The sequence below is a fragment of the Ylistrum balloti genome, unplaced genomic scaffold (assembly GCF_031769215.1).
Source record: "Ylistrum balloti isolate Yb309-2 unplaced genomic scaffold, AGI_CSIRO_Ybal_v1 Utg370022, whole genome shotgun sequence".
In the NCBI taxonomy this organism is placed as follows: domain Eukaryota; kingdom Metazoa; phylum Mollusca; class Bivalvia; order Pectinida; family Pectinidae; genus Ylistrum; species Ylistrum balloti.
In genome coordinates, this window is record NW_026782089.1 from 303115 (window position 1) to 315277 (window position 12163).

A 12163-nucleotide genomic window follows, 5' to 3' on the forward strand; every position below is an offset into this window, starting at 1 on the left:
AAAGTTATTTGAATGAACAAATCAAACTTTGTTATTTATCTTAATTCTAGAAAGGATCCAAAATCACTTTAAATATAAGATGCTTATTGGAATTTCTGTGGTAACTTTTCCTTGCTTAGTGCAAAGTATTTGTATCCTTTTATCTTCATTTGACAATGATCTGAAATTATTTTTATAACAATAAAGCATGTGTAGCGAAATTCAATTGCATATTTATGATTTACAAACACACGGCGATGACATATTGTCAATAGGTCAAATGACTTTATTTGAAAATCTCATATTCATATAACACGAGTCTAAATGTGCATTAATTTGCTCTCATCAATAATTAATTCTGGAATCTTTCAATTTGTTTTTTTGCTTTATTTCAAACAGTGATACCACACGAGTTGATCCTGAAACTAAATGTTCGTAGGCAACATAACAGGTAAGTCGTGCCATATATTCTATTTCTATCATATGCAGTTATTTTTCAAACATATTATTTAAAATGATACCTTTGGTTAACTTGGTTCAATACATGTTCTCTCACATAATATTCAAAGCGAGTACATGGTGGTTCTCCAAATCTACGTCATATCTTTAGGACAGTAGCTAGTATTTACTAAAGGGAATTTCATAATTATATAGAAAAGTAAATTTGACTTCGCAAGATCACAACTTTCTTCTTCATTTCATTAGATATTTGATTAAATAAGGTTCACGTGAAAAAAGAGAGTCGGTTAATGAAGGTGTGTTAGTTTGAGGGTGTTGGTGCCGATGGTTGTGGTTGTGGTGGTGGTGTGTGTATTCACGCTTCAACCAATAATGCTACCATTAATTTAATAGAAATTCATTCAATCAGTGATTTTCAAAATGCAATCCAAAGCATTTTCAAACATTATAATTCACGGTCGTTTAAATCATATCATCATTATTTTCATTAAGAATAAAAAAAGAAGTAAGATTTCCTTTGTATTCCAGTTCTTAATTCAATTGCATAGATGGCGTATGCTTACCATTCTGGAACATCTGAATTTATAAGCAGTGTAGTTAGCGATTTCCATCGTTTATCCTTTTATTACACCTCCTCTTATCATAGGAGGTATTCAGCAGTTTCCATTATTTATCCTCCTGAAACACCCTGTCTCATCCTTGGTGTTTAGGGGTTTCATTTGATCATCCTTTGGGAACCCCTGGTCTTATCATTGGACGTGCTTAGGGATCTCCAATGTGAATCCATCTCGGACACCTATTCCTATGATTGGGTGTGCTAAGGGGCTTTAATTTATTACCCCCCTGGAACAGGGGTTTCGATAATTAATTCTTTCCGAACGCCAGGTCTTATCTTTAGTTGTGTGTTAGTGGTATTCAATATTTCTCCTTCCCGAACACCTCGTCTTATCTTTGGATATGTTTAGTGGTATTGATTAGTTTTCTTTCCCGAACACCTCGTCTTATCTTTGGATGTGTTTAGTAATATTCATTAGTTATCCTTCCCGAACACCTCGTCTTATCTTTTGATGTGTTTAGCGGTGCTCGTTTTTGACCATATTGATTCCTAGTTTAATTCTTTGTTTACGTGATTGTATTGCCTTTTATTACTGTTTCGCAGTTAAAGATTGTCGCTAAGTTTAATAACGCCTATTTTATAATCCTCGTTAAATGACACCTGTTCTATGACACTTACTCTCGGAGGACGTTTAATCTATAAAAAGATGACGGTTGTTATGAGTATTCTCTTTCATTGCAGGTTTCTGCCAGATCAACATCACGTTTGCGTGCATATACGTTTTCAAACTTTAATGCAGAATAAAGCTTTTTTCGTAAATCAAATCAGTTTTGTTTAGATTTATCGCCTGTTCAAAACTATATACACTGTATTGACATGGCGTGCAGACACAATAGGAATATAGATTTAGGCATTATACCGACAGAGCAAACTAACACATTTTACATATTCCGTTAAAATATATTGTCTTGCCCAATCGTAAATAAATGAGGCAACCCAATCGTATAAGTTAAACACAGAAAAAAGTAACTGACCATCTGTTGGTTCAGATAAGATCTGTCTTGTTTGTTGTTTTTTGTACTAAAAATTGTCACAAGCGTATTTAGTACCTCATGTCTTTTCTGTTTTTCAAATTTCCCATACAATGTCAGTACATTCTACTGAAAACATGGACTTCTTTGAAAATTATTTGACACGTGATGTTGTTATGTTAGTAACTGATTATATTCATGTAATACTTCGGTTTGGCATATAATGACAGTAAAGGCTGACATAATTTGATTAGGTTACATAGTATTTATGTGTTATCATGAGGAATAAGTGAAGTCGACGTCATTATCACATTTCATATTGATTTGAATATTTGTTATTTACGTTATAATAACTAACATCGTAAAAAGTTCACTAACGTGTTGTAAATGTTTTTTAATGATGTTTCGATTCACACGTGACCAAGTCTTGTATTGGTTCACACGTGGCCGTGTCTTGTATTGGTTCACACGTGACCGTGTCTTGTATTGGTTCACACGTGACCATGTCTTTTATTGGTTCACACGTGGCCATGTCTTGTATTGGTTCACACGTGACCATGTCTTGTATTGGTTCACACGTGACCATGTCTTGTATTGGTTCACACGTAACCATGTCTTGTATTGATTCACACGTAACCATGTTTTGGCGAATTCACATTCTGTAAATGATCTATATATTCAACCACTCAAAACTAAGTGCCTCACTATTTTGAATGAAGCTTTCTAGTATCATCAGGGATGAGGCATAAAGTTATATATAAATAAGAATATTTAGCTCCACAATGAATTTATAGAATTTATATCCTTTTAGAATTTAAGTATAACAAAAAGCTTCGAAACAATTGTGAATTTTAATGCACAGTCGTCTTTATCAAGAAAGATATTGATGCTCTTGTAAAAAAAAAAAAAAAGAAAAAAAGAAAGAAAGAAAAAAAAAGAAAAAAAGAAAAAAAGAAAAAAGAAAGAAAAAAAAGAAAAAAAAAAAAAAAAACAGAAACAAAAACAAACCCGCTTATATATACCAGAAGATGTAGAAATAGCATTTCATCAAATGAAATCCACATGAGCAACGACTCTAAATAAATACAACAGAAAACAAAGGAATTTTCATGTTTAATGCATAAACTATGACATTTGATCTGGTGACATACATGTACATGGTGACAAAACACAAAGACTTTATTGAATGTAGTGTTTACGCCGTAAAAGACACGTAGTCTCTTCCTTGATGGTGTATTCAATGTCTTATTTCAATTTACATTTGATTATTCATAATGTTTCGTCTGTTTTTGTAGTTTTTACTTATCGCAGCTTCCGTCGTGGTCAAAATTCACTCCTCTGAAAACAGAGATAAAAGTGAAGTTAAATCGATGGCTATAGCGTTTTATTTACAATGCATCTAACATCGTATGTCATTTTAGCATACAGCACACACCGACAACTTGTATTTAAAGGAAAAATTCAATATTTTGTTCACTGTGTTCTAAAACGAAGTAAAGTGAGAGACCGATAAAACGATATGAAGAGATCAGAAAAAGTTCATAACCCAGAACGTGTCAGACGTAAATCAATAGTTGTTTTCGTATTATCCATTCCAATAGTATTCACACATTAAAAAAAGCGGTTTTACAAAATAATCCTCACATTTAATCTATTTACCATACGTCATCACCGACGGCGGGTGACTACATCACAGTTACTTACTTGCAGTTCATCTCGCAGTCGTTAGGGTATGTAAGTCCGTCATCACCACACACTGGATAGTACCGTCTGCCACAGATACACAAGTCATCCTCACACTCTCCAGTGTGCAGCAGACCAACTTCACTGAAACAGAATGACGTTGATACTGTACTTATGCCTTCCTTAACACAAATAGATATTAAGAAATTTCGAACCGATCGGCAAAAATCCTAATTCCTGTTTCTGTATCACTTTGCTACAACTTTAGATATATAAGCTTAAAAGTTTTAGCTAATGTATTCTAATATTTTCCATACAAATAAATATCTATAGCGTACACGTACCATTGATTAATTACAATGTACATCTGTGTTTCACCGTGTTAATATCACAAGAAGGAATTCACCATTAATATACAACATTGAACTTTGTTTGGAAAGGGGGTCTTCGACGAAAAACTCTAGGCAGCCATTGATATACTGCCTTGATAACTGAACATTGTTTGGAAAGGGAATCTTCAACGAAAACACTAGGCAACCTTAGCGTTATTCCAGTAACCTCTTGAAAGCATTTTTGTTCTAAAACTATAGTAGTTTTGATCAATTAAGTACCTCCTATGTATACTTACTTGCACCTTCGTAGACAGTCGTTGTCATAGGTAACGCCATCGTCACCACAAACTTGATCCATTTCTTTCGTACATTTACATGCTCTGTTAAATTTGCGTGGGGCACTAGTAGTATTTCCCATCGCAACAGCAATGCAAATTGCCAAAACAAAAAGTGTCAGTTTCATCGTTGGGTTGAATGTAAACGGGTATACCTGAAGAGTAATGTGTCAATGTATTTACAGCGAAACTGATCATATACTACAGACATTTAGAAAAGTAATCGGTCTTTTCTTATCACAATCCATAGAATTTCTATTGGCAATGCATGGGTGTCTTTCGTCTTATCATGACGATAGTTACCATCATACTCCAGCGTCACAACGGCAAAGACAATATGCTAACATTACTTAACAACGAAAATAAAAACGTGAGTTACCAGCAGAGTATTTCAAACAAAGTGACAACGAGAGTTACCACAACACTTCTATATAAGTGATAATGAGAGTTACAACACTCCTATATAAGTGACAATGATAGTTACCACAACACTTCTATATAAGTGACAATGATAGTTACCACAACACTCCTATATAAGTGACAACGAGAGTTACCACACTCATATATAAAGGACAATAATAGTTGCTAGCACAGTACTCCTATGTATGTGACAACAAGAGTTACTTCTACAACTCTCAATGACGACATTTTTACAAATACAATACGCCATTACGTCACAAAGAAAGTTACCATAACTGTCGTGTGTGACAACGCGAGTTAATACAGCAATATTCCTACAACATATCACAACAAGATTTACAATAACAGCACCACAACATTTTATCATAACTAGATGTTCCACGGCTGCACTGTTACAGTTAAATATTCTTCAAAATTATTCAGTAACTGTAAAATTGTCATGCTTTACTAGTATCCTACGTTTATTTTCTGACTTAAAATGCCTTATATGTTATCACTATTATTTTTGTTTATAGAATAAAGTCCGCAAATAAAACTTACCGACACTGCTGATGTTCTATCTAGAGCGTTGTGATGCTGGTTTATGAGTTAACTGACTGTCCTAGTGTTATTTATATGCATTGGTTGGTATTTCATCATCAATTAACCGAAAGTTTACGATAATTTTTCTGTTTCCAACGTACAACATGCATGCAACATATTGAGGTCAGCCGCTGGCATGTTTTATACACCTGAAGTATGTGTATCTTAAACATTTCTAGGATATTTACAATATGTATTCATATTCAAATATTCAGTAAATTTAATACATCATTGTGAACATATTTTTGGAAATCCATTTGAAATCTATGAGGTTTTAAGGATGTGATATTTAATCAAACGAATTAGATATTTTATCAAACATGTGGCTCATTAAAACTGGATTATGTTGTTAAAAACCTAAGTCACAATTTATGTCGCTTTACCTGATAAATATCAAGCAAAAATGCAACGATAAAAGAAATATATGCTAAAGGATTTTTAATGATACATACAGAATCGTATCAAATACTGAGCGATTACTATTCTGGTGGTCAACGTTACAACAGCTGTCTAAAAGTTACGGAAGTTCAACATAACAATTAGTTTTGTTGTTGTGTATATCTGAAATGCCAGTAAATCTATGTCCAAACAACATTTTGTTTTATTTTCGTTTTCTATGTCAAGCCTTACTTGGTGTCGGTTCAATATCATAACGTTAGACTTGTAACATCTATAAACTGACAGACAGAAACAGATTGATCTTTTAGTCTTTTCTACATCACTTTTATATCATTACGGCTATTTTGGTTTTGGTTGACAGACAGAAACAGATTGATCTTTTAGACTTTTCTACATCACTTTTATATCATTACAGCTATTTTGGCTTTATTCGTGATTACAGATAAAGCATATCTGACAGCAGTTACAATTAACGATTTCTGGATTTGTGACAACGAGAAATTTAGAGAATCCATTTCAGATGGTTTTCATTGCAGGTCAGACAAGTGTCAGACACTTCATTGTCAAAGAAAATTCGTACTCGTTATTCAAAATCAAAACCAATAAAATTTACAAAAACTAACGATGGCAATATTCACTTAAGAACCATTAACATTTACGATAAGAACGTGTTTTCTGAGATAATGACGGACTTACCGTTTTCAAATATTTTTATTTAGTCAACATTGAAAGAGTCTATGTGTTACTAAATCTGACTTCAATCAGTAGTTCTGAACAATGCAATGACATTGAAAATATGGTGAACTTCTCATATTATACAGTTCCCATGTGTATTCATTGAGATATTGTTCAATTCAGACTTGCAAATAGCTCAATCCTGAGTAGAAATAACGGCTCCAAATCATCTGTTTTATTTTATTGTTTACCATATTCTCATTTGAGAACTGACATTAATTACTTGGATTGACCAAGATTTACATGGCGGGTGTAGTCGAAGAAGACGCTTATTCTTCTAGAGCACTTGGTCTTACTTTCCTTGTACCTTTACATGAGTCACCGGTAGATCTTTCTTTTGTACATATTTTCCCCAGTTTTATTGAATTTGAGTTATGATTAGTTGACTTGTTGGTATTTTCTAATGTTTTTCATCGGCCGTAAATATCATTATTAAAATACATTTTTGATATTTCAAAATATCTATTTATCAAAATGTTTTCTCTTAAAAACGCAATAAAATCAATATGATCGACATCTGAATTCTGGCGTTAACACATAGAATGACTGGGTTTTAATGCCACATTGATTGGAGTTCAAAAGGATCGCGAAAGTAGCAAAATATGTAAATGATACGATCCCATATGGCGATAACTTTAAACAAGACAAATTATGCACTCTATCGTGTTCACCGCGTGGAATGCTAGTTTTCATGGAATGCCCCCGCAGCACGTTTGTGTAACGAGTATAACACAAATGACCACCATTCCGTGATGTCTGTTTTACTTCGTAATAATGACATATTTGCCGTTTCCCTGGTCAGGAAAGTGTCTCCTTATCTTTATTGTGTTTACCAACTGATTGTCACGACAAAGAAGCGGTCGTTTAGCATCTTACGTAAGGTGTTGTAATTAGAGACCTTAACAGCAGAACTGGTGAAATAGGGAACCCGATTATGTTATAAACAGTCATGATAAACGATAGCGTTCGTCGTCAAATCCATAAATATCTAATCCTAGATGCCGTCCGCCATCTTGGGAAGGTATTGTACAAGCTGTCAAGTTACTAACATGTACAAATTGATCTACAGAATGTGTGCCTTATCCGATTTACCTTTGTATGATAGTGCCTATTCATTTTGACTTGTAAACATATATATTGTTTTAAGTAGTAGATGTCATTGTAACAGGCAGTGTTTCAAGTAATGATGAAAGGGGTTTTTGAAATACTATAATTAAGTATTTGAGCAGCTATACTAAGAGATGGTTCTTTTGTTATTTTGCTGTTACATGCTGTTGTGCACTGACATGTGTGCAAAGTAGTGTGATTAATTACAGTTACCTTTTGTGTTTAACAGTAGTTTCATTTTGGTCACAAAATAAGCAACTAACCTATAAATTGTACAATATATACCAAAATCTTGGGCTTATTAGTGATGAATACAGAACATGTAGACAGAAGACATGATTTGTTGACTGGTTTATGGTATCAGTGCTGCATATGTAGAGAGTGTATACTTTGTAATTGACTGGTGCAATATGGGACTTAAGATAAAGTAGTTTACACTTCAAGCAAGTACACACTGTACTTGTTTTCATTACTGTCATGAATGATGTGATTGTCGTTGCATCAATTTTAAACTGTTGTTAGGTGATAGGTTAACCTTCTCTGCACATGTATGTGAGTGTTCAGTGTGAAGGCAAACAACATGCTGCTTCATTAGAATCGCCCTTAAGCGAGATCCGATTGTATGTTACCTTACATTGTTTTACTGTGGTCTCCTCATTCCTAATGCACCAAAAATTCAAGAAAGTAGCCAGTGGGATTATATAATTTATTAATTACTCATATAAATATCAAGGCATACTTTTAATGTGCACCTGATTTTCTTGTGTCATTTAGATTCACCCTGTATATTGTTATGTATTAAAATATGAATAAAAATGTCTCTTAGTTTCATGTTTTTACTTAGACTCCCACAGTCACGCTGCACGTGACTATATAAATATTATTAATTTGTGCATCTCATGGTCAGAGGGCGTGAGCTGCTGTATTCAAACATATTTTCACTCTTCAAATTAAGTGCGTAAATCCTGGTGTATATCGTTCCCCCGATCGCACTTTGATATGTAAGCCATTAAAAATAAATTTAATGTTGGGGTGAACACCTATCCAGGGACCAGGTCCATAGATCCACATGTTCGCTTCTATATAGCCTTTTTCATTGCCACAATCAAGTTACTTATCACTATTTCAAAAAAGGATAAATTTGAATAAAATGCTATTTATTATTTCTTAATTGTTCTATTTTATTGGATTTTTTTCCCGCCTTTTTTGGGGGTGGGTGGGTTATTATATGTCAGTTTATTGTTAAAATTACCCTATGCAAAATAACTGAAGAGTATATTTTTTCAATATTTTTTACATTTTGACTATTTCCGTTATTTTTTCTTTAATTTTGATTCCTCCTATTTGAGATGACAACAGCATAGAACTTTTTCTCAGCTTTAAAATGAAGTATTATCTGTGTTGGTACGTGGGCTAGTGACCGAGCTACACTTTTTTCAGTGGGATTTCTAGCATGAGGCCCACTGTGTAGCTATGGTTTGGCGCTAGCGGCAATACCTTCCCAAGATGGCTGCGCTGCAGACACGTTGCGTCAACAGTCGCGGATAGGCCGTGCGGCATCTAGGTTAACATTATAATCACATAAGGTCCTACAGGGCGATTACTGGGTTAACATTATAATCACATAAGGTCCTACAGGGCGATTACTGGGTTAACATTATAATCACATAAGGTCCTACAGGGCGATTACTGGGTTAACAATATAATCACATATGGTCCTACAGGGCGATTACTGGGTTAAAATTACAATCACATAAGGTCCTACAGGGCGATTACTGGGTTAACATTATAATCACATAAGGTCCTACAGGGCGATTACCGGGTTAACATTATAATAGCTTCAGGTCCTACAGGGCGATTACTGGGTTAACATTATAATCACATAAGGTCCTACAGGGCGATTACTAGGTTGACATTATAATAGCTTCAGGCCCTACAGGGCGATTACTGGGTTAAAATTACAATCACATAAGGTCCTACAGGGCGATTACTGGGTTAACATTATAATCACATAAGGTCCTACAGGGCGATTACTGGGTTAAAATTATAATCACATAAGGTCCTACAGGGCGATTACTGGGTTAAAATTAAAATCACATAAGGTCCTACAGGGCGATTACTGGGTTAACATTATAATCACATAAGGTCCTACAGGGCGATTACTGGGTTAACATTATAATCACATAAGGTCCTACAGGGCGATTACTGGGTTAACAATATAATCACATATGGTCCTACAGGGCGATTACTGGGTTAAAATTATAATCACATAAGGTCCTACAGGGCGATTACTGGGTTAACATTATAATAGCTTCAGGTCCTACAGGGCGATTACTGGGTTAAAATTATAATCACATAAGGTCCTACAGGGCGATTACTGGGTTAACATTATAATAGCTTCGGGTCCTACAGGGCGATTACTGGGTTAACATTATAATCACATCAGGTTCTACAGGGCGATTACTGGGTTGACATTATAATAGCTTCGGGTCCTACAGGGCGATTACTGGGTTAACATTATAATCACATAAGGTCCTACAGGGCGATTACTGGGTTAACATTATAATAGCTTCAAGCCCTACAGGGCGATTACTGGGTTAACATTATAATAGCTTCAGGCCCTACAGAGCGATTACTGGGTTAACATTCTAATCACATAAGGTCCTACAGGACGATTACCGGGTTAACATTATAATCACATAAGGTTGGGTTGACAATATAATAGCTTCAGGCCCTACACACTATAACACTGAAGTTTATATAATCGACTTAACATTTTGTGTTAAGTTGAAGGATAAATTGTAAAAACAAATAATAAGATTTAGTTTTAATTAAGAATACGTTTATTGTATGTACATGTACGAATAATACTGCATGTAATTACGGTTAGAATAATCTAGTCTATTTATGACTTCGTGGCGCCGGGTCACGCCTGCAAACGGTTACATCATGCCCCGGATCATAGATGTAGGACTCAAAATTTAAGACAAAAAAACTTATTTTAAATATAAACAATATGATATTGCATTTCTATCAAAATGTAGATGTCGTAATAATTATGAAATGGCAATTGGCCATTTTAGTGTTTATTGTATACAACATTGAAACCGTTCAGTCCTCTCACTGGGAGATGGCCATTCTCGACCCCCTACCGTCCGTCCAGCTTATCTGACAGAATCAAACAAACAGCAAAACCTCTTGGATATTAGAATGGGAGGTGGTATGTGTGTCATGCTAAATCAAAAATTGACAGATTTCACTTCCATTTGTGAAATAACACGTGACTGTAGTTTGCTTAAAAATGCAAAAAAAAAAAAAAAAATAATAATAAATAATAATGGGCAAAGAAAATAGATCGTTTTTCTAGCATGTGTACAATATAACAACCAATAAACCTGTGATCTATATTATGAATAAGAAAAAAAGTATAGGTCATTATACCCGAGAAGGCGAAATGTTAACAGGTGGGCTTTATAGTCGCATTCGTAATTCGTGTGACTACATTTTTACATTCAATAGCAGCAGCAGTGTTGACAGACAACATTCACATTTATTGTCTTGTGTATCTGACGTTCATGTTCAGAACGTAGTAAATCCGAATATGGTAGTAAATAGAATTACATAAAGCTTGTGGTGTATTAATTCATAATGGAAGGAATGTTGTAGGTTTCCCATAAATTTATACATATTGTGGACGTAATAGTTGGAGTATTCTTGATTATTTTTGCCAAATCCGTCTTTATTGACTTCAAAACGCTCCTCTATTATTGGAAATATCAACGTGTCACCCATCAGACCACGCTCCTCAACACGTGAAAATGTTTAGTTTGGTCAAGGGCAATGACACGAGAGGACACGTATGAATATACCAAACGGTTTATTCTCCGTTGACATGAACGACCAGTTCATATACAAGATTTCTCAAAGAAAACGAGACAATATATGAGATTTGAGGGTGATATTTTAGAATATTTAAGAAAATATAATCCACGTCAATCTTATCAAAAGTTTGCATTACATAAAACATCAAGACTTCAGATGAATTTAAATGGTTCATTCGAGTATTTCAAGAATCGATCAAGAGTAGATGACATAAATACCAGTCATAATACAATGTAAATAATGAGATATGTTTATCGATTGTTGAGTTGACCAAATTAACTTGAATAGGATTTATCAGATAGTATTCTTAATGAGTGTTAACTGCGGGGAAGTATTTTCTTCTACATGTACCCACATTCTTTCATGATATTTTGGATTCAGATTTTTGCTATTGAATGGTCCCGATCAGTACATACTCCGCATAAGAAGGTGATAAAAGCCAATCATTTCAGAGGTAAAAGGTCTCCTGGCACATAATTTACTTCTATACTGCATCGTATTAATCTTTTGTTCCACCAAATCATATAAAATATCCCATCCATGTAAAATTCGACAAGATATCCTCAATAAACATAAACCTGGTATCATTTACATCTTAAACATTATAGATTTCATTTCCATATCAAGTATTTTGGAATAAATCAGATGTCTTATAATGTATAT

The 12163-nt window shown here is 34.2% G+C and overlaps 1 protein-coding gene across 1 annotated transcript; it reads right to left on the reverse strand.

Moving 5' to 3' along the window:
• Positions 1–3323: 3323 nt before the first annotated feature.
• On the reverse strand, positions 3324–4503 carry LOC132548663 (ovomucoid-like). The gene is made up of 3 exons (XM_060212542.1): positions 4337–4503; positions 3730–3852; positions 3324–3363 (listed from the first exon to the last, which is right to left on the reverse strand). Exons 1-3 carry the CDS (start codon positions 4501–4503, stop codon positions 3324–3326), a joined length of 330 nt encoding a protein of 109 aa, XP_060068525.1.
• Between the last annotated feature and the right edge of the window lie 7660 nt (positions 4504–12163).

What these genes read in the sequence shown, in the direction of transcription:
- LOC132548663 (XM_060212542.1), bottom strand. Translation starts at nt 4,503, where the DNA reads ATGAAACTGACACTTTTTGTTTTGGCAATTTGCATTGCTGTTGCGATG. An exon ending in GACTGTCTACGAAGGTGCAA is followed by an intron (nt 3,853 to 4,336) that starts GTAAGTATACAT and finishes ATTCTGTTTCAG; the next exon opens with TGAAGTTGGTCTGCTGCACA. An exon ending in GACTGCGAGATGAACTGCAA is followed by an intron (nt 3,364 to 3,729) that starts GTAAGTAACTGT and finishes CTCTGTTTTCAG; the next exon opens with AGGAGTGAATTTTGACCACG.